At 52.1% G+C, this 22,909-nt stretch overlaps 1 protein-coding gene across 1 annotated transcript; it reads right to left on the bottom strand.

The window, feature by feature from the left end:
* Window positions 1-5,684: 5,684 nt before the first annotated feature.
* On the bottom strand, window positions 5,685-7,466 carry HILPDA (hypoxia inducible lipid droplet associated). The gene is made up of 2 exons (XM_062198352.1): window positions 7,261-7,466; window positions 5,685-6,530 (listed from the first exon to the last, which is right to left on the bottom strand). The coding sequence occupies exon 2, from the start codon at window positions 6,460-6,462 to the stop codon at window positions 6,268-6,270; it is 195 nt and encodes a 64-aa protein (XP_062054336.1). The 5' UTR covers window positions 6,463-6,530; window positions 7,261-7,466; the 3' UTR covers window positions 5,685-6,267.
* Between the last annotated feature and the right edge of the window lie 15,443 nt (window positions 7,467-22,909).

Below are 22,909 nucleotides of genomic sequence, written 5' to 3' on the forward strand. Positions count from 1 at the left end.
TTCAGACCCTCTAAGAAACTTTTCCAGAACATTCCCTTTCCTACCTGCAAATAACTGTAGGCACTCACCATCCTGTACACGTATTTCTATCACACAATCTGCCACTTTGTGTACAGGCCTCCCTCCTGTCTCATGCCTAGTGCACTGCTCATGACGAGGTCCAAGTTGATGTCTGCCATCTAATAGGTGCTGTGTGCAATGCAGCCATCAGGTTGGGTTACCACGCCTCAGTAAACAAAAACCCCGACACCTCAGCAGCTGAACACAATAAAGGAGCATTTCCCATGCCTCAGGGACTGGGGGAGGGCTCTGCGCTGGGGCATTCTCACTCCAGGACCTGTGCTGCTGGAACAGTTCCCACAGAGCACTGCGTGTCACTGTGGCAGAGGGAAAGGAGGGCCTTGCAGGATTTTGAAGCAGCACTTAAATGTTCTCATCGAGGATTGAGGCGGGTCACTCCCACGCACACTGCGCTGGACAGGACTCAGTACACGGCCCCAGCCAACCACAAGATGGTGAGGAAGTACGAGCAGAAATATTTGTATTACATCAGTGATAACCACTAACAATGCTTCTAGTCAGTAATCATTCAATTCACTACCTCTCCTCTGTGGTGGAATAAGAAGGCCATGCCAAGATGGCCGCTGGCAACAGAAACTACCTGGCAACAGGCTGTGATTGGATGGTTTTGGAAACCACATGACAGTGGAGTCTGCCTGGCAACAGGATGTGATTGGATGGCTTCAGAAACTGCCTGGCAACAGGGTGTGATTGGTTAATGCATAGACTACCCCTTGACTGGATTGGCTGCCTTGGCTATATAAGTTGTGTCTTTCCAGAGAATGCAGGACAACCCATTTGGGTATCAGCCAGAAACAGCAAGCCTGCAACTGACAGCCAACCAGAACCAGCTGAACAAGACTAAGAGTCCACCTTGTTAGTGGATGCACCTGCCCTATCATCCTACCCTGAGGAAATGCCCATTGCCATATCCATTACTGTTTTATACCCTACTACCTCTTGTCAGCCACTCAAATGGCCCACAGCCTGTGTGTAGTCATGCCATTCCTGATTAACATTGTTCCTCATTCCTACTCCCATCTGAGCAAGCACTCTTGTGGTCTCCGTTTTGAGCGCTGGTTAGTCAACAACAGGTAAGATCCCCTGGGGGGACAACCTAAGACAGGCACAGCCACATACAGAGACCACATGGAAACGGGGTCAACAATGGTATGGCCAAGAATCATGCCTCCTGTTGCTCAAAAATAAACGAAAAGGGGGAAATGTGGTGGAATGAGAAAGCCATGCCAAGATGGCCGCTGGCAACAGAAACTACCTGGCAACAGGCTGTGATTGGATGGTTTTGGAAACCACATGACAGTGGAGTCTGCCTGGCAACAGGCTGTGATTGGATGGCTTCAGAAACTGCCTGGCAACAGGGTGTGATTGGTTAATGCATAGACCACCCCTTGACTGGATTGGCTGCCTTGGCTATATAAGCTGCTGTAGCAACTGTAATAAGAGTCTGCAAGCTGCTTGCCTCAGGCCTGCTTTCACCTGACTCCCCTCCCCCCCACCCCCCCGGGGTCTGTGTGGTGACTCCATGCCTCTTGCCCCCACCACGCTCCTCCTCTCACAAGAAATCAACGCAACACTCCTCCATGTACTCCCCGCAAACAACACAAGAATTCCGTCCACAAGCAGCTACAACATTGAATTGAGATTTAAGACTCTAAATAACAAGTTGTTATTGTTTTTATTTTAAAGCTAGAGTTGGGGGGTAGTGCAGAAAGAGATCTTCTATCTGCTGGTTCACTGTCCAAATTAGTTTCTTTCACAGCAAGGAACTCCATCCGGGTCTCCCATGTGGGTCCTGGGGGCCAAGAACTTGGGCCATCTTTGGCTGCTTTCCCAGGCACATCAGCAGAGAAATGGATCAGAAGTGGAGCAGCCAGAGCTCAAACCAGTGCAGCTTAACCCACTGTGCCACAACACGATAGTTTGTATACAGGTTTTGGAGGTTGCTCAGGTGGCGATCTAAAACTGGAGCCAGGCTGTGCCCTATGCTCCACATCTCATATTCAGTAATGCAACAGGGACAAGCTAAATGCATTGGGGTAGGGGGAAGAACGGACCACAGCAGCCTAGGGATAATGATAGCCTACTAAGCAGGGGTGGGAAGAGCCTCTTACCCTGGGGGCAGAGAATATGATTTGCTTAAGGCCCCTGGGAGGAAATCCTAAGGCAACTGCTTTGTTTAAGCTACTAAGATTTTAGGATTCTTGCTGCAGCTTAACCTAACAGAATGTGTCCATGATTGATACAGAAATTGGAATGGGGCGGGGAGGGGTGTTGTGTATTAAACCCCAAAACAAGAAATACAACCCCTAACGTGTGTGACATAAACTTGCACGGAGGGCAGCAGAGAGATGGAGACGATGGTGGAATGGCAACCCTCACTAAGCAGTAGCCAGCAATTGGTACAACTATTACCTACAGCAACTTAGAAGGCAGGCAGCTTACCTAAGAAGCTTATAGATCTAGGAGACAGATTAGGAGAATAAAATTAAATTGAGAATTGGTGGTCGCAACTGAAGAGAGGAGCTCACAGAAGAGAACTGGGGTAGCTTGCCCGCAGGCCTAAGGGGCCAACAGAAACTGAAAAATGGCAGCTTGCTAGGCTGACAGAAGCAACTGTTTCTCTTCCCAGAGAGTACAACAGCTAATTCCAACTTAGCTTTGCTGGGCTGGCTGATCAACAGATCTGTCTGCAGAGCCAGGACTGGCCCGGTTTTTTTGTTTTTAATTTTTTGACAGGCAGAGAGAGAGACAGAGAGAAAGGTCTTCCTTTTCCATTAGTTCATCCCCCATATGGCTGCTATGGCTGGCGCACTGCGGCTGGGCCGAAGCCAGGAGCTTCCTCCTGGTCTCCCATGCGGGTGCAGGGTCCAAGCACTTGGGTCATCCTCCACTACCTTCTTGGGCCACAACAGAGAGCTGGACTGGAAGAGGAGCTACCCGGACAGAATCGGGCGCCCCAACCGGGACTAGAACCTGGGGTGCTCGCGCAGCAGGTGGAGGATTAGCCGAGTGAGCTGCGGCGCCAGCCAGGACTGGCCCAGTTTTAGCACTGAAAAGTCTACATCCCAGGAAATCCCCCTTCCATCCAGGCAAACAAGAACGGTTGTTGCCCCTACTTGTAAGAAAGATGAAAACAGCACAGCCACGACAAGGGCCATTGCCCCGAATAAGATTGTCTTAGAGCAAAGATCTTGCTCAAGTTACAGCACACACAGATCATTTCAATTTAAACCAAACCACTTGGAGAAGAGACTTAAGAAGTAGTTCTCCAATTCAAAGTTTGGGGCTGGTGCTGATTTGAGTCCCAAATGCTCCACTTCCTATCCAGCTCTCTGCTATGGCCTGGGAAGGCAATGGAGGATGGCCCAAGTCCTTGGGCCCCTGCGCCCACATGGGAGACTGGGAGAAGCTCCTGGCTCCTGCTGTTGCAGCTATTTAGGGACTGAACCAGTGGATGGAAGACCTCTCTCTCTCTCTCTGCCTTTCAAATAAACAAATCTTAAAAAAAAAAAAATTCAAGTTTCAAAAATGCCCAAATTTGCCTGAGAGGCATGAGAATGAGAAAATTTGCCAAACTTAAGAAATCTCATAAATCTTAAAAAAAAAAAAAGTGGGGTGTGAGGGGGTGCCGGTGCTGTGGCGTAGTAGGCTAAGCTTCCATCTGCAAAACTGGTGTTCTGGGCTAGGTTGAATGAATATCCCAGGCCTTTTACTTAAAGAATTCTAAACACAGGCACAAACACGACATGCAGCATGGTAAGGTTTATTTGGAAAGTGAGAATACACAGGCACATGAGGGCTTCATTTAGGGAGAGTGGGCCAGGAATGGTAAAAGGGGGATTTCACAGCCTGCTCTGTTCATCCTGGGTCCACAAGGTAAAGATAGAGCAAGAGCAAAACAACCCCCTCCCCATTCACTGGGCTTCAAAAAGGGGAGTGGTTACCTCGTCCTGCCCCCAGATCAGGGGAGGTGCATCTTGGGGAGGGGTCATCTGATGATGACAGGATTACAAGGGGGTGGGGTAGGTGTAGCCTCCAGCTCAGGAACTTAATCCATCTCCATGCCTTTTCCCACATCACCAGCACCCCATATGGGCACCAGTTCGTGTCCCAGCTGCTCCTTTTTTTTTTTTTTTTTTTTTTTTTTTTTGACAGGCAGAGTGGACAGTGAGAGAGAGAGACAGAGAGAAAGGTCTTCCTTTTGCCGTTGGTTCACCCTCTAATGGCCGCCGCGGTAGCGCGCTGCGGCCGGCGCACCGCGCTGTTCCGATGGCAGGAGCCAGGTGCTTCTCCTGGTCTCCCATGGGGTGCAGGACCCAAGGACTTGGGCCATCCTCCACTGCACTCCCTAGCCACAGCAGAGAGCTGGCCTGGAAGAGGGGCAACCGGGACAGGATCGGTGCCCCAACCGGGACTAGAACCCGGTGTGCCGGCGCCGCAAGGCGGAGGATTAGCCTGTTGAGCCACGGCGCCGGCCCCAGCTGCTCCTTTTCTGATCCAGCTCTCTGCTTATGCCCTGGGAAAGCAGCAGAAGATGGTCCAAGTGCTTGGGCCCTGCACCCCCAGGGAGACCCGGAAGAAGATCCTGTCTTTGGATTGGCCCAGCTCTGGTAGTTGCGGCCATTTGGGGAGTAAGCCAGCAGATCTCTCTCTCTCTCTCTGCCTCTCAAAAAAATATTTCCTCTCAAATAAATCTTTCAAGATAAAAAAGAAGCTCTTGGCTCCTGGCTTTAGATCTGATCAGCTCTGGCTGTTGCAGTCTTTTGGGGAGTGAACCAGTGGATGGAAAACCTTTCTGTCTCTCCCCCTCTCTGTCTGTAACTGTACCTCTCAAATAATCTTTTTTTTTTTTTTAAAAAAAAAGGGGGGGGATATCTAGAAAAGGGCACCCCTAGCACGTGAATCTGCCTGCAAGATGAAAAGCCAATCACAAAGGGGCCAGCACACTCACACTCAGAAGCCAAGAAAGTGGAAACAGTACACAGCACTAATGGCCGGGCCATACAGTGCTATAGATAAACGTGATGCCTAAACCGCTGATGTCAGAACACTCAGGAAGCAAAATTGGCTTAACAGAAGGCAGCTGCTCTCCTCTTTCACCTTTAGAAAAAGTAAACCAAATTTATTAAAACAGTGGACACACCCAGAATGCAAATACACCCTAACCAGAGGCCCAGGAGTGGACCCACTTGTATATGGGGCAGGGAATTGGGGAGCAGTGAATACAGCAACAACCAAAAGCTTCCATTTTTGGGAAAAGACCAGGCTGCTTAGGTCTGGGGGCTCAAGTCTGTGAGGTGTGGCCACTTCACCAGCTGACTTTGCGATCAGAATTAAGTGGTCATCGGGTGGAGAACAACCGTCGACGGGCCCTAGGGCAGATGCCAAGGCCTCCTGGACTGACTGTCCCCCGTCTCCCAGACTCAGGGGGAGGTGATCCCTCTCCCGTAGGGGACAGTCACACAGAGACTGAGATTCAACTGCCCCCGCCCCGGCACTGATATTATTTTTCAATGAAGTGCTTTAAGCACTTTCTTGCTCCAAAGTTTCAAGATGTTAAGCCTTCCCCGGGAGTAATTTCAATGGAGGAAAACGCCACGTGGTGGAAATGCACATTCATCTTTATTGCGTTAGAAAAATTCATTTGAGCCACACGGTGGCCACTAATGCTCAGGTCCCGAGCAGGCCCTGTCACCCCACCACCCCCTTCAGGTGCACACACATGCACAAGACGCTGGAGGGGGAACTGGACAAGGAACAACAATGAGAGCTCCACGCTCCCCCTCCCCGCTGACTGTTCTCTACACCCAGAGGAGCTCTCGTGGAAGAGGCTGAACACCAAACAAACTGACCCCAAAGACCCACAAGTCGAAAAGGAACCTCCAGCAGATGCTTAGGAAGTGTGGCCAGAAAGGTGACCATCCGCCAACAGCTAGAGTTGCAGCACAGGTGTCCACAGCCCACTGCTGAGGACTCCAAAGCACAGAGCAGACCATGGGAGAAAAGGAGACCACTCCGTCCCATAGCCACAGGCGACCTGCTCACCCCTGCACATTCAACAGGTCTTTTCCAGGGCCTGGAGCACCCAGTTGGCTGCACTCTGAGCTTGCCGGCTAGCAAAGGGCCAGTCCGCTGGCCGTTGTATTAGGTCAGTGTTCCCAGGTACAGCCGGCGTGGACCAGGGTGTTATCGCATCCCTCGGGACGGGGGGTCTGGGAGGCCCTTGGGAGGTTCTGTGCTGGTCAGTTGACCTCTGGTGTTCCAGGCGTTCCCGGCCGACGGGCTCTCCACTAAGCTTTCCAGCGACTCCATCACTCTCACGAAGATGGAGAGCAGGGCCAGCACCACGCCCAAGAGGTAGAGGTTCAGTACATGCTTCATGGCCGAAAGGATCCTACTCCTCCACGGAGCAGCAGGGCTGCCTTCTGCTTGCGGAGGGTCCCTGGGTCCTGGGAAAAGACAGGCAGGAGTCAATCCGCAGCCCTTGGGGATACACCCGCGCGGGCCTGGCCAACCCTTCTGTCCTCCAGGGAGGCAGGGGACAAGTGAGCGTTCTTCCAAGCGGCACCCCCCACCATATTTACACTGCAAACGCTACAGCTGTGCGTCTTGTTTCGTGAACTAACTCCGGAGCACGCCTTAAAAACGCTTCTTTGGAAGACGCTGCTGCTGCTGCAGGGCGTGACGTACATACAACCCTGTGCTATGCGCAGGCACCAGTTAACCGTCGCGAAGGGGAGGCCCAGTCCTTTTGCAGGAGGAGGTAGCATTTAAAAACATGTTCCTAGAGAAAGTCACCCGCAGGAAAAAACAAACAAAAACAAACAACAACAACAACAACAAAAAACCGCATCACAGAGGTAGCCACAAACTCTTGAAAAGTCGCGATAACTCGGACCAGACGCTCTGGACTGAGCTCTTACAATGCGGCAGGCGCCCTGGAAGGTACTAGGACCGCGCGCTGAGCCCTGAACAGGAACCCTGGCCTCGTGGGCAGGCACTGCACAGCACGCTACGGGGTGATGAGAAGGCGGCGCCAGGGGAGCTTCGGTGGGGTAACCCTGCTCTGGCCAGCGCGGGGTGGCCACGTGGATCCCCGTCAGAGCCTGCGGATCCCCGGCTGGGGCAGGGGCGAAGGGTTGGGGCCAGGGAGCCGGGGAAGCCCGCAGGCCCACTCACCTCGAGAGGAAGAGCCGAGAACGGACGCTCGCTGCCGCACCACGTCGCGCAGGAGTCGGGAGGAAAGTCCCCCCCACCGACGGCAGCGAGGGAGCTCGGGGAACACAGCTCCCGGAGACAAAACCCCAGAAGGCAGCAAACCGCCACGCCAGGCCGCCCGGGATCGTCTCCTTATAGCCGCGGCCCCGCCCCCGCAGGCCGCGCACTCGGGCGCCGCCAACCCGCACGCGCACGCGCACTGAAGCCCGCACGCGCTCGCCCCCCCCCCGCCCCCGGCGCACGACCGCGGTCCCGCCCCACTCCGGCGAGAGCGGGCCGGGATTGGACGCCGCGTCTGCCAGTTGTCGCGGCGCGCTTCCGAGTCGCGGCGGGTGCGAGCCAGAGTAGGAGTAGCAGTATGTCGGAAGAGGTGACACACGCCGGGCTCCGGGGGTGAGACCCTCGCTGCAGGTCGGCAAGTCCCTTTGCAGTCGGTTTAGTCATCTAAAGCGAGAGCATTGGCCGCTGGCTGATTCTGGGTGAACCCGAGAGCCGGGCAGGGGTCACGGTCCAGCCTCACGCGCGGAGTGGGCGGCTGGGGTGCCGTTCTGAGGCGGCGTGGCCTCAGCGCCGAGCCGGAGTGGAGCGGTGGGGAGCTGCGGGCCGGGAGGCCGAGCTGGGCGCGGGGCCAGCGGGAGGGAGGAGCCGCGTCCCCGCCGTCCCCTTTCCCCTACTTTCTGCGGTCCGGGAAGGCGGGGGCGGGGCGCCGAGAAAGTTTGGGATCCGGACGTGCAGGCCGGCAAGCGCTTGGAACGCCTGGACCGCCTTCCCTAGCAGCCCGCGGCTGTCTGTGGACCTTGTTTGGTCTCACTGTCCCGCCTGTGCCCTGTAACCCAGAAACGCTTCTAGGAATTGGCCTTACAGACTGGCACGTGGAGAATGGAGCGTGCAGAGGTGGGCCTGGTGGCGCTGTGCCTAACAGCAGAGGACTGGGGCGGGGCCGGGGTGGGACCGTTAGTAGGACTCCAGGGGTTGTCGTGTTAAGCCGCCGCCTGCGGTGCTGGCATCCCGTATGGTCGCTGATTCGAATCCCGGCTGCTCCACTTCCGATCCAGCTCCCTGCTAATGGCCTGGGAAGGAAGATGACCCAAAGTGCTTGGGCCCCTGCACCCCGGTGGGAGACCCAGAAGAACCTCCTGGCTTGTCTGGCCCAGATGGGGTTTTTGTAGCCATTAGGGCAGTGAACCAGCCAATGAAGGGCCTCTCTCCATCTCTCCTTCTCTAAGTCATGATAAAATAGGAATCTAGTGAGATAAGTAGGATGCATTTGTACAGTGGTTTACTATAAAGCCAGCAAAAAAGAATACACAGTTTTGTACAAACAAGCGATCTCCACAATATATGAGAATTGCTAAGTGCACAGTATATCTATGGTGTGCTATAATTTGTGTGAAAGCAAACACATAAAATACAATGTACACAACAAGCTACGCCTCACACCCACTAGGATGATCATGTACCCAAACAAAGCCAGAAAAGAACAAGTGTTGGTGAGGATGTGGAGAAGGGGAACTCTGATACACTGCTGTTCGGAATGTAAAATGGTGCAATCACTTTGCAAAATAGTTTGGCAGTTCCTCAGGAAGATAGGATTACTGTATGATCCAACAGTTCCTCTCCTGTCTACCCGAGAGGATTGAAAACCTGTTCATACAAATATGTATGCACAGGGGCCGCCGCTGTGGTGTAGTGGGGAGAGCTCCTGTCTGCAGTGCCAGCATACCATATGGGTGCCGGTTCAAGACCTGGCTGTTCCACTTCTGATCCAGCTCTGCTATGTCCTGGGAAAGCAGTAGAAGATGGCCCAAGTGCTTGGGTCTCTGCATCCACATGAGAGCTCCTGGCTCCTGGCTTCGGATCAGTGCAGCTCCAGCCGTTGTGGCCAATTGGGGAGTGAACCAGTGGGTGGAAGACTCTCTCTACCTCTCCTCTCCCTGTGTGACTCTGACTTTCAAATAAATAAATAAATAAATCTTAAAAAGAAATAGAAATAGAACATCTGAAAATGAAAGCTATGCTAACCAAAATTATAAAATTGATGGGCAAATTAGATAGCAGGTTTAATCCTCTCTGCCACAGTGCTGTCCCTGAGGAATAAAAATTGTAAATGTCTGGCCGGCACCGCTGCTCACTAGGCTAATCCTCCGCCTTGCAGCGCCGGCACACCGGGTTCTAGTCCCGGCTACCCCTCTTCCAGGCCAGCTCTCTGCTGTGGCCCGGGAGTGCAGTGGAGGATGGCCCAAGTGCTTGGGCCCTGCACCCCATGGGAGACCAGGAGAAGCACCTGGCTCCTGCCTTGGGATCAGCGTGGTGCGGCGGCCATTGGAGGGTGAACCAACGGCAAATGGAAGACCTTTCTCTCTATCTCTCTCTCTCACTATCCACTCTGCCTGTCAAAAATTAAAAAAAAAAAAAGTTAATAACTAGCAAACTGGAATGGTACACTTAGCCAAACCAACATTTAAAGGCAAGAGCACCTATGTAATAGAAAATATTTACAAATTATTTATCTAATAATGGATTTGTATAAAAAATTCTCTTTTTTAAAGATTTGTTTGAAAGAATTACAGAGAGAGAGAGAGACAAAGAGGGAGATCTTCCAACTGCTAGTTCACTCCCCAAATGGTCACAACAGCTGGCCAATCTGAAACAAGAGTCAGGAGCTTCTTCTGAGTCTCCCACATGGGTGCAATGGCCCAATACTTGAGCCATCTTCCACTGCTTTCCCAGGCACATAAGCAGGGTGCTGGTTTGGAAGTGGAGCAGCAGGGACCCAAACTGGTACCCATATAGACGCTGGCACCACAAGCAATGACTTTTCCTGCTATGCCACAGTGCTGGCCCCAAAAGGAATTCTTATAACTCAGAAGTAAATGAACATAGGCCAGCATGTTGGTGCAGCGGGTTAAGCCACTGCTTATGGCACTGACATCACATATCAGAGAATCAGCTTGAGTCCTGGCTGCTAATGCACCTGGGAAGGCAGTAGATGATGGTCCGAGTGCTTGGGTCCCCGCCACCCACATGGGAGACCTAAAAGGAGCTCCTGGCTTTGGCCTGGCCCAGCCCTGGCTGTTGTGGCCATTTGGAGTGTGAACCATCAGATGGAAGGTCTCTGTCTCTTTCTGTCTCTCTCTGCCTCTCAAGCAAATAATAATTATTTTTTTAAAATGGGCAAAGGATTTGGATAGACATTTCTCCAAAGAAGCCTTAGAACTTGTCAATATGCACACAAAATGATATTGAACATCATAGTCACTAAGGAAATACAAATCAAAACCACCATGAAATACATCCCAACCCTTTGGCGGGCTACAATTAAAAAAAAAAAAAAAAAAAAAAAAGACAATACCAAGCATGGACAGGAAGTGGGGAAATCGAAAGCCTTGTGCACTGCTAGTGGGAGCATAACATGTTCCTGCAAAATATTAAACATAAAGTTATCACAGAAACTAGCAATTCTATCCTAGATATACCCAAGAGAATTGAAAATATACACCGACACAGATCCGGTACACGAACACTCATATGAGTGTTGTCCATAATAGCCAAGGCGTGGAGACTACCCAGATGTCTACCGTCTGATGAATGGACAAACAACATTTGGTATAACCGTAGAGCACAACATTATCTGAACGTAAAAAGACGTGAGGTTCTGATATATGCTTCTACCTGAATGAACCTTAAAAACACGAAAGAAGCCAAACACAGAAGCCTCTATGATGTGACTCATTTGTACAAAATGCCCAGAATACCTCCTGAAAGGTGTGTATTTATGTGTGTGTGAGTGGGCACGCGTTTTCCACCCGTCACCAGACACTGTTGAGAGCTATCTTCTTTGGGTTGGAAGTGCTTGGCTGGAGCAGATGATGTGGAAGAAGGTGGCTGGGGAGGAGAGCACCAGGCTCCTCTGGGTTTGACAGCTCCGAGGCAGCCCGCTGCAGGACAATTCCAGCGGCATGGCCACCTGCCGTGGGACAGCTCTGGCTAACTGAAAAGGCAAGTGATTAAATTCGACCTGGGATTATTTAAATCACAATTAGGTTGCTTAATCGTAAAGAAGGCATTGCTTTAGGTTTATTTTCTTTTAAGATTTTTTTAAAATTTATTTATCTGAGGCCGGTGCCGTGGCTTAACAGGCTAATCCTCCACCTTGCGGCGCCGGCACACTGGGTTCTAGTCCCAGTTGGGGCGCCGGATTCTATCCCGGTTGCCCCTCTTCCAGGCCAGCTCTCTGCTATGGCCCGGGAAGGCAGTGGAGGATGGCCCAAGTCCTTGGATCCTGCACCCGCATGGGAGACCAGGAGAAGCGCCTGGCTCCTGGCTTCGGATCAGCACGATGCGCCGGCCGCAGCGGCCATTGGAGGGTGAACCAACGGCAAAAAGGAAGACCTTTCTCTTTCTGTCTCTCTCTCTCACTATCCACTCTGCCTGTCAAAAAAAAAAAAAAAAATTATTTATCTGAAAGGCAGAGTGACAAGGAGACAGACACAGAGATCTTCTGTCCACTGGTTCACTCCCCAAATGGCTACAAAGGCCAGAGCTGGGCCAGACTGAAGCCTGGAGCCAGGAGCTCCAGCAGGGTCTCCCACTTGGTGGCAGGGGTCCAAGCACTTGGGTCTGCTGCTGCTGTTGCTTTCTCCAGCGCATTAACAGGAAGCTGCCTCTAGGGTCTATCCCTGTTTAGCAGTGAGGGAGCTCCAGAATAACACCACCCCGCAGTGCCTGCCAGCACAGAACAGGGTAGAAGGCCTTGTCACAGATCCCTACCAACCATGACAAGATCTAGGTTTACAAATAAACAAGCCAGAAAGGCCTCCATTAAGGCCGCCCCTGGCCTTTCAGTAACTAACGTATAACCACTCCCTTTGTTCCTTGAAGATGACACGGTGAGGTCATACAAATGCCCCTAGACTGTGAGACCTCACCGGCTTAGTCTCTCCGCCAGCCCCTCTGATCACACCGTTCGGAGCTTCTCTTACTGAAACACAGCTTAACTTTGGCTCTCACCATCTGTCCGGTCTCGTAGGTCATCATCGACACCAGGCCTCAACTCCCCAGGTTTCCTGCAATGGTAGCGTGTGCTGGATGGCAAATATTGAGGTAAAGGAGTGAACGTCTTGTTCTCATGTGTTAATCTGAATCTCTGGCAAATACGTTTTTGGAGTCAAGAACAGAACAGGACGTGGATGCATGGATGAAGAGTAATTGAAGGGGCCTGGTGTGAGAATGTGAGCAGACATGGAGTGGGATAGGATCTTGTCTTTACCTAAGACAGAATTCTGACGTGACGCAGTAGCGGTTGGCAAGGTAGCAAAGTTTAATGGGGTAGGGCATCCATCACAACAGATGGGCACCAATCCAGACATTTCTGAGAGCGAGAGCCCCATCATTCAGATTGGGGGAAGCAAGGTTACCTAGTTTCATGGAGAGACTACACCTGACAGGCGAGCTGGGCATATCAGTTAAGGACTAAGAGTTGAGCTGAGAGAAATACACCTGGTGGACCAGGCCGGAGTCTCAGGAAGGGAGTGCTGGGCACAGTTTATACTCACATGGGGGTTTATAAGGGAGTGGGGTCCAGCTCCTCCTGCCATTTCTCCTTCCCCCCACCCTCTTCTCCGGGACAAAGGGCTTGCTGGGTGTGCAGTAGGTAAAATGCCTCCTTAGGTTTTATTACCCACTATGATTAAGCTGGGCAGCCCACCTGGCAGAGTAGAGGAGATTCCCCTCAAGGGTGCATTCCTTGGGAGAGGGCTGTGAAGGTCATGTTACCCGATGGCCCATTTGGCACTAGGCAGACAGAATTCTCTGGGGAGCGTCCCTTGTAGGGAGGCTGGGACCACCTGGGAAGTGACTGGGGTATGAGCAGGACTTCCCAGTGTGAAATAGGGAGCTGCCGAGGCTGCTGCATTCCCGTCCGCAGGTGCTTGGCTTTCCTTAGGCCCCAGTCACACTCCTAGGCTGACTTCCTACCTAGCAGGAAGAGCAGGAACCTTTGTCTAAGTTTCCTCGATTCCAAGTGATGTCTACAAAAGGCAGTGCAAGAAAGCCTACAACAAGGTTGCTGATGGGTGCCAGCCCCGTTGATCAGGTGTGGACCTCAGAGTTGAATCAGGGGATTAGGTTCCCAGGGGTGGGGTGGGGCAGGGAACCTGTCTGTCTTGTTCACTGCTGTATCTCCAGTACCCAGTAGGAACTCTGGCTTGTCATGTTACAGGTTTAAGCCCGTGTGTGTGTGTGTGTGTATGTGTGTAAAGAAAAAAAAAAAGAAAAGAAAAGAAACCAGGAAGTTCATGCAGTTAAATAAGAAAAGAAACAGAAGTCTCAGAAGTATGCTGGCACTGTAGTGCAGTGGTTCAAGCCCCACCTGCAGCACCAGCATTCCAGATGGGCGCTGGTTCAAGCCCCGGCTGCTCCACTTCTGATCCAGCTGCCTGCCAACCAGCTTGGGAAAGCACGTGGGCAGCCCAGAAGCAGCTCCTGACTCCTTGCTTCAGGTCAGCTCAGCTCCATGGCCATTTGGGGAGTGAACCGGCAGATGGAAGAACTCTCTCTGTCTTTACCTCTCTCTGTAAATTTGTCTATCTTTCCCGCCCAAAGACAATCTTGGGGAGATCTGGTCCCCAGGAATCTTCCTGTCCAATAACACTCCCAGGAGGAGGGGGTTCTCTGATAACCCTTCTGTCCTGTAACACTGCTCAGTAATACCCCCAGGTGGGAAATCTTGTGCCTGGCAACATCCCAAAAGAAGGAGAGAGGAGAAGAGCAGGAAGAAGGGCACCCTCTCAGGGGCTGCCATTGCGGCACAGCGAGTGGGGAAGCTGCTGCCTGCGAAGCCAGCAGCCCATGTGAGCACTGGTTTGACCTGGCTGTTCCACTTCTCATCCAGCTCCCTGCTAATGGGTCTGGGAAAGCAGCAGAAGATGGCCCAAGTCTTGGGTCCCTGTCACTGGTATGGGAGACCCTGATGGAGTTCTAGGCTCCTGATTTCAGCCTGGCCCATCCCTGGCTGTTACAGTGGATGGAAGATTGATACCTCTCTCTCTCTCTCTCTTTCTCTCTCTCTCAACTCTGCCTTTCAAGCCTTTCAAATAAATAAAATAAATCTTTAATAATAACAATAAAACATAACTAACATCTGCCGAGCCCTTCTCTGCCAACTACTGTGCCAAGGGCTTTGCCTACTTCATCTTATTTCATCTTCAAAACTGCCCGGGGTGTGCACGTGTATCACATGGACAGATAACTGACTGGAAAATGGTGCCTCAGGAAGACTGACCAGGGCCACTCAGCCTGCAGGTGTGGCCTGGCCTTCCACCCAGATGTCTAGTCCTGGAAGCCATGGCTCGTGAGTAGGCCAGCGAGAAATGTCAACAGGAGAGATCCGGTCCTCTTAGTGTGTCCTCGTGCGGGAATGGCGAGGGTGGCACAGTGCGGGGGCTGGGTGATGCTGGCCCCCGTGAGTCCCTGGTCAGCCGCACCAGCTTGGACTCCTCTCCCCCGTGCTTCCTGTTGTTGTCTTTCGGGTCCTCGCGCGGGCCTTTGTGCAAAAGAAAACACTTGTTGACCAATCAGCACGAGGCCTGGCAGGTGTATCGCTCACTGCAACTTAATAAACTGCAGGCAATTACTTAGTATTTATATATCAATTTTGCGTGAGTTTTGCTGATTTTATGAACTGTTTTCATAACTATATATTATACAGTACTCAATTTAAGTTTTTTGAACTTTATATAAGTGAGTCAAACATAAGTGATTTAAGCGCTAAGGCCCAGGGTCTTATCACCTAAGGGTGTAGCTGTACTATCAGGCTTCTAGACCTGTAAGTGGAATGACTGAGGGATGGAGGGCAGAAGAGTCTCCCAAATGCCTCACCCATTGCTTTTTTTAAGTTGACACTTAAAGTTGTTAGCACATAACTGTAAAAAAGAGAATAACTATGAACAAAATTAAAAGCAAATAGGAAGAGAAATATTTTCATAAATATAACACGAAGTGGCTCAACTCCTTGCTATATTGAGATCTTAGAGGGAAAGGAGGGCTGGTGTTTTGGGTGCAGCAGGTTAAGCCATCACCAGCAACATCAGCATCCTGTATCAGAGCTTCAGCTTGAGTCCTGGCTGCTCTGCTTCCATTGTAGCTCCCTGCCAATGTGCCTGGGAAAACAGTGAAAGATAGCCCAAATACTTGGGTCCCTCCTACTCACCTGGGAGACCTGGTTGGAGTCCCTGGCTCCTGGCTGTTGTTGAGCATTGAGGGAGTCAACCAGTGGATGGAACATCTCTCTCATTACTCTGCCTTTTGAGTCAATAAAAATATATCACTTTTGGCCGGCGCCGTGGCTCATTAGGCTAACCCTCCACCTGTGGCGCTGGCACCCTGGGTTCTAGTCCCAGTTGGGGTGCCAGATTCTGTCCCAGTTGCTCTTCTTCCAGTCCAGCTCTCTGCTGTGGCCCAGGAAGGCAGTGGAGGATGGCCCAAGTCCTTGGGCCCTGCACCTGGCTTCTGGCTTCGGATTGGCGCAAGCGCACCAGCTGCAGCATGCCAGCCATAGCAGCCATTTGGGGGGTGAACCAACAGAAAAGGAAGACCTTTCTCTCTGTCTGTGTTTCTCTCTCTCTCACTGTCTTAACTCTGCCTGTCAAAAAAAAATCATTTTTAAAAAGAACTCGGAAAATTGATAAGAAAAACATGAAATTTTCAAAAAGATTTATTTATTTATTTGAAAGGCAGTGTTACACAAAGAGAGAAGGAGAGGCAGAGAGAGAGAGAAGTCTTCCATCTGCTGGTTCACACCCCCCAAATGAACGCAATGACCAGAGCTTGACCGATCCAAATCTAGGAGCCAGGATCTTCTTTCAGGTCTCCCCAATGGCTGCAGGGGCCCAAGGACTTGGGCCATCTTCTACTGCTTTCCCAGGTCATAGCAGAGAGCTGGTTTGGAAGTGGAGCAGCTGGGACTCCAACCTACGCCCATATAGGATGCCGGCACTGTAGGCAGCAGCTTTACCGGCTGCACCATGGCACATGAAATCTTTAATAGAAGAGTGGCAATGCTAAACACATGGAGAATGAATAGGTGAATGAAACAATGAATCAGTGACTGTTGAGTGGGGGGCCACTGGAGAGATGTTTCTCCTGAAACAGAGCAGGATAACTTTGCAAGAGACCATTGAGGGCCCTGTGGGGACCAGTGGGCTTCAAAGGGAACTTGGTTAGAAAATGCAGAGCTCGCTGAGTTAAGCTTTTCTCAGATGGGGTGGTGGGCAGGACTGGAATCGCTGCATGGCCCACCAGGATGGTCAGATGTCCCGGGTAGGGAAGACCAGACAGGAAAATCAGGAAGCAGGTACTGGTGAGTGCCCTGCTCCGGAAGCAGGAATATGGCTTTGAGGGGTGGAGGGTGCACCCACTCTGTAGGAGAGGAAGTCCAGCTCTGTGGGTGACAGCAGTGCTGGGGAGACAGCTGGCGGAGGGGGCACGTCCTCCCACACCAGGGCTGCTCTCTGTGCTGCCCTGGGAGGCCCAGCCGCAGGAGGAGGGTGAGTAGAAATCTGGGTCCCCTGGGCCGGCGCCGTGGCTTAACAGGCTAATCCTCCGCCTTGCGGCGCCGGCACACCGGGTTCTAGTCCCAGTTGGGGCGCCGGACTCTATCCCAGTTGCCCCTCTTCCAGGCCAGCTCTCTGCTATGGCCCGGGAAGGCAGTGGAGGATGGTCCAAGTCCTTGGGCCCTGCACCCGCATGGGAGACCAGGAGAAGCACCTGGCTCCTGGCTTTGGATCAGCGAGATGCGCCCTCCGCAGCGGCCATTGGAGGGTGAACCAACGGCAAAAAGGAAGACCTTTCTCTCTGTCTCTCTGTCTCACTATGCACTCTGCCTGTCAAAAAAAAAAAAAAAAAAAGAAAGAAATCTGGGTCCCCAGGACAGCAGCAACTTCTCTCAGTCCTTCCTGGCACAAGAGAATGGCTTTTCCTTGGCCACTCCGGTTGTAACGGGTGAAATGGTGGCGGAGGAGACAAGGCAGCTAGGACAGCAAGACTGATTACGTCAGAGACCTCCAGCCAGGGAAGCCTGGTAGGGGGAGGCCTCCAAGAGAGGCAAAGCCTGAAGGGGCTGGTGGTACTGGGGTTTTTAAACACAAGTGTTTTGAAAACAAACAAACAAACTCAGATAATTATTAGTTACAAGGTACAGGGGTGGGGAGGGCAAAGCCCATCAAAAGACCCGATTTGTAATCTTATTCACCCTGTCTGTCTGGCTCATAAAACGAAAAGGGTGGGATAGGTAACTTGTTTTCACAATGAACTCTGAGATCAGGAGGAAGCATGGCCACTCCCTCGCTAGTCTCATGATAAGATTGGAAGCTCCCAAGGAATGGGGCATGCACTTCTGACCTTGCTAAAGATAACTTTTTTGGTGGGGAGGCACCTGCTGTGCTGGCTTCCCATGTGGGTGCCAGTTCAAATCCTGGCTGCTGCTCTTCCAGTCCAGCTCTCTGCTATGGCCTGGGAAGACAGTGAAGGATGGCCCAGGTCCTTGGGCCCCTGCACCCCCATGGGTGACCTGGAGGAGGCTCCAGACTCTAGGCTCTTGGATGCAGATCAGCCCAGCTCCGGCCATTGTGACCATCTGGGAAGTGAACCAGCAGATGGAAGACCTGTCTCTCTCTCTGCCTCTGTCTCTCTGTAACTCTGCCTTTCAAACAAACAAATTAATCTCTTAAAAAAAGATAACTTTTTGGGAAATGCAGCATTTTGCACCCCCATTTTCCATCGGGACCAACCTGTCTGTTAACCGGTCTGACTTCTCACACGGTGATGTGACCAGGGCTTAGCGACTGCAGGTTTGGTTACTGTACTTTGTACCTGCCCCTCCCCTGTCCCCAGATCCTGGAATCACCTTGACTTCACCCCTCTCCCTCCAGGGGCCTCCTGCATTTAGAAGCCCCTCCCCCACAGGAGACCAGGGCGAATTTTCACGGAGAATCCTTTCTCCATTTTTTTAAAAGATGTATTTATTTATTGGAAAGGCGGGGTGACAGAGCTAGAGAGCTCTTCTACCACTGGCTGGTTCATCCCCTAAATGCTCACAATAGCTGGGGACTGAGCCAGCCCGAAACTAGGAGCCAGGAGCTCCATCTGGGTCTCCCATGTGGGTGGCAGGGACCCCAGTCCCTGAGTCATCATTTGCTGCCTTCCCAGGTGCACCAGCAGGAAGCTGGGTGGGAAGGTGGAGTAGCTGGGCCCCTGAGCTGGCACTCAGGACATGGGCTTCATAAGCAACAGCTGAGCCCTCTGTGCCAAGACGCTCAGCCCAGGGAGTGGGAGCTTCATGGCAGGGCTTATTGGCCTTTGGGAGTGAGGACGGGGTGGCACTTGCCCCTCTGCCCAGCTCAGGAGAAGTAGGGGATCTCAGGTAGCCCATGTCCGCTGTTTCCTAAGTAGTTCACTAATCCAATCAAGGAAGCTGGACTTGCCGCAGTGACGACACTGCACATGGTCCCGGGTACACAGAGTCAGCAATCACATGGTGCCTGACTCAGAGACCTGCACCAGGAGGTTGTGAAAGCCGCAGTCCAGGCCAGGCCCTCCAGGACATCCAGTAGCAACACGGACAGTGAGCACAACAACGGCTCAGAGTCACGGACAGGTGCGGAGGCTGCTAGTGTACACACACCTGCCCTCATGGAGAGTCACCTGACGTGCTCAGAGTCCGCTGGGCTCAACACGGCCCACTCATTATTTTGGGTCGAGCCCGCATCTCGAGTGAGTCCCAAAGTGGCTCATTGGCCTTAGTTATGGAATCTAATCAGCTAGAATACGTGTTAGAGCCACCACTGAGCTCCACTTGTCACCATGAGGGGTCGGAGGCTGGAAAGGGGAAGGGGATTGCCCTGTGATCCAGGCTGGGCAGTGTAGGGCCACCACAAAACACGCCAAACACTGGAGTAAGGGAAAGGGTTTCTTGATGGGGGAAATCTGACCAGCCGGAGGGACAGGGCAAAGAAGAAGGGGATGGGGGTTGAGAGAGGGAATCAACAGAGAGAGAGAGGGTAAAGAAGAAAGAAAGAGATCTGACGAGAGAGAAAGTGTTCGGGAAGCTGGTTCTCGCTATACCTTTGCCGGCGCAGGGAAAGGAGCAGCAAATCCCATTAGGGTGGGGGTGGAGCTGACATCCCTGATTGGGCCATCTGGTCCCCTGGCTTCCAACCATGGTGGTGAGGGCTAGAGCCTAGGAGGGTGTCCGGGATGTAAATCACACCACAGAGAGGACAACGCCGTTTTACTGACAGGCAGAGACTGAGTCTGAATCTGGTGATATGCGTGGGATGGCCAGGTTCAGAGTGGCCAAAGGGGTTTACTGATTCCTGGTGCTTGTGAGTGGTAAGGGGCTGATCCACAAATAACCACTGAGCATCTGGTTTGCTCAAGGCACAGACTAAGGAGACTATATATATGCATATACATATACGTAAAATTCTAAGATAATATAAAATAAACTTTAAAATATATATTAGGGTCCGGCGCTGTGGTGTAGTGGGTAAAGCCGCCGCCCACAGTGCTGGCATCCCATATGGGTGCCGGTTCGAGTCCTGGCTGCTTTACTTCTGATCCAGCTCCCTGCTATGGCCTGGGAAAGGTGTGGAAGGTGGCTCAAGACGTTGGGCCCCTGCACCCATATGGGAGACCAAGGAAGAAGCTCCTGGCTCCTGGCTTTGGATCAGTGCAGCTTCAGCCATTGCGGCCATCTGGGCAGTGAACTAGCAGATGGAAGACTTCTCTCTCTCTCTGCCTCTACTCTGTCTGTATAACTCTGACTTTCAAATGAATAAATAAATCTTATAAATATATATATATATATATATATATAAAAGATCTCTTGATTTATTTGGAAGACAGAGTGACGGGGGGTGAAGAGAGAGAGAGAGAGAGAGATCTTCCATCCTCTGGTTTACTACCCAGATGCTGCAATGGCCAGGGCTAGAGCTGGGCCAGACTGAAGCCAGGAGCCAGGAGCTCTGTCAAGGTCTCCAGCATTGATGAGAGGAACCCAAGTAATTGAGCCGTCTTCCGCTGCCTCCAAGGTTCGTTAGCAAGAAGCTGGATAAGAAGCGTGGAGTAGCTGGGACTCAAACCAGGAACTCTGATCTCTGATGTGGGATACGGTGTCCCCTACAGTGCCACAAAGCCCACCTGTATATATAGTGAAGCAACAGAGAGAGTGAGAGGGAAATCTTCCATCCTTGGTTCACAACCTTTCCCTCCATCCCGACCCCACCAAATGCCTGCAAAACAGGGCTGAGCCATGCTGAAGCCAGGAGCCTAGAACTCCATCTGATCTCTCATGTGAGTGGCAGGTACACAAATACTCCAGACAGCACCTGCTGCCTCCCAGGTGCATGTTACCAAGAAGATTGGATTGGAAGGGGAGGTGGAGCTTGAACGAGGCATTCTGATATGGGATAGAGGTATCCCAAAGGCAGCTTAACCTGTGGCACTACACCCCTGCCCTGATAATGTATTATTATTATTATTATTATTATTATTTTGACAGGCAGAGTGGACAGTGAGAGAGAGAGACAGAGAGAAAGGTCTTCCTTTACCATTGGTTCACCCTCCAATGGCTGCTGCGGCCAGCGTGCTGCCGCCAGCACACTGCGCTGATCCGAAGCCAGGAGCCAGGTGCTTCTCCTGGTCTCCCATGTGGGTGCAGGGCCCAAGGACTTGGGCCATCCTCCACTGCACTCCCGAGCCAAGCAGAGAGCTGGACAGGAAGAGGAGCAGCTGGGACAGAATCCAGTACCTCGACCGGGACTAGAACCCAGTGTGCTGGCACTGCAGGCAGAGGATTAGCCTATTGAGCCGTGGCGCAGGCCATATAATTTTTTTTAAAAAATATTTATTTATTTATTTATTTGAAAGTCAGAGTTACACAGAGAGAGAATGAGAGGCAGAGAGAGAGAGAGAGAAGTCTTCCATCCACTGGTTCACTTCCCAATGGCTACATGGCCAGAGCTGTGATGATCTGAAGCCAGGAGCCAGGAGCTTCCTCCGGGTCTTCCCACACGGGTGCAGGGGTCCAAGGACTTGGGCCATCTTCCACTACTTTCCCAGGCCATAGCAGGGAGCTGGATTGGAAGTGGAACAGCCAGGACTTGAACTGGCACCCATATGGGCCGCCAGCACTGAAGGTGGTGGCTTTACCCGCTATGCCACAGCACCAGCCCTGTTAATGTATTTTTTTAAAGATTTATTTATTTATTTGAAATTCAGAGAAAAGCAGAAAAGCAGAACTTACTGAAAGACAAAAGGATAAGAAACACAGACATGAGTATGTTAACCTCATGAGAGAGAATTGCCATTTTTTTAAAAAAAATTATTTATTTGAAAGAGGAGAGGCAGAGAGAGAGAGAGCGTGCGAGCGAGATCGAGATCTTCCATCCACTGGTTTATTCCCCAACTGGTCGCAACGGCCGGAGCTGCGCCAGTCCAAAGCCAGGAGCTTCCTCCAGGTCTCCCACGTGGGTGCAGGGGCCCAAGCACTTAGGCCATATCTTTCGCTGCTTTCCCAGGCACATTAGCAGGGATCTGGATCAGAAGAGCAAGGACACGAACAGGCGCCATAGGGGATGCTGACATCACAAGTGGTAGCTTAACCTGGTACACCACGACGCCTACCCCAGCATTGTCTTTTTCTATAGGATAAGGGGAGGGGCTTAGGAAAGGGACTTAAGACCCAAAGGAGGCAGTGTTTGGAGAGGGTCCGCAGCCCCCGTGGAGGTCTCCAAGTGGCTGTCACAGCATCAGGTGCGTGACGGAAAGTGAGGCTTAGCTGCACGATGAGGCGTGGTGTGTGCCGAGGCAGGTGATGGGAGCTGGGCAGTGCACATATCTTGGGTGCTGGCTGTCCTTAGCTCCTTGTCCCTCCCTGGCTGCCCACCTCGTGCACAGCACTACAATAGCAGCAAATGACACCTCAACAGGCTAAACCCCATGATGAGGGCTGGGGGTTTCCAGGGCCAAACTGGAGAGCTGGGCGTCTGGGATTTTAGCTGTCTTTGAGGACCTTTAGGTGAGGCTGTGGGTGGTGGGGGAGGGCTTGGGAGGGACCGGGCCACTGCTGTTGAGGGCAGGAGACATCCTTTCTCCTTGGTCTTTTTTTTTTTTTTTTTTTTTGACAGGCAGAGTGGACAGTAGAGAGAGACAGAGAGAAAGGTCTTCCTTTTTGCCGTTGGTTCACCCTCCAATGGCCGCCGCGGTAGGCGTGCTGCGGCCGGCACACCGCGCTGATCCGATGGCAGGAGCCAGGTGCTTATCCTGGTCTCCCATGGGGTGAAGGGCCCAAGGACTTGGGCCATCCTCCACTGCACTCCCTGGCCACAGCAGAGAGCTGGCCTGGAAGAGGGGCAACCGGGACAAAACCGGCGCCCCGACCAGGACTAGAACCCGGTGTGCCGGCGCCGCAAGGCGGAGGATTAGCCTATTGAGCCGTGGCGCCAGCCTCTCCTTGGTCTTTTAGTTACTGTCCAAGGGTGTGGGAGGCGTTACTAGGGAGACGGGGAAGGTTGGGGTTCTCCTCAAAGGCAAGCGGTCCCCTTCCCTCCTT

This window comes from Lepus europaeus, chromosome 1 (assembly GCF_033115175.1).
Source record: "Lepus europaeus isolate LE1 chromosome 1, mLepTim1.pri, whole genome shotgun sequence".
In the NCBI taxonomy this organism is placed as follows: domain Eukaryota; kingdom Metazoa; phylum Chordata; class Mammalia; order Lagomorpha; family Leporidae; genus Lepus; species Lepus europaeus.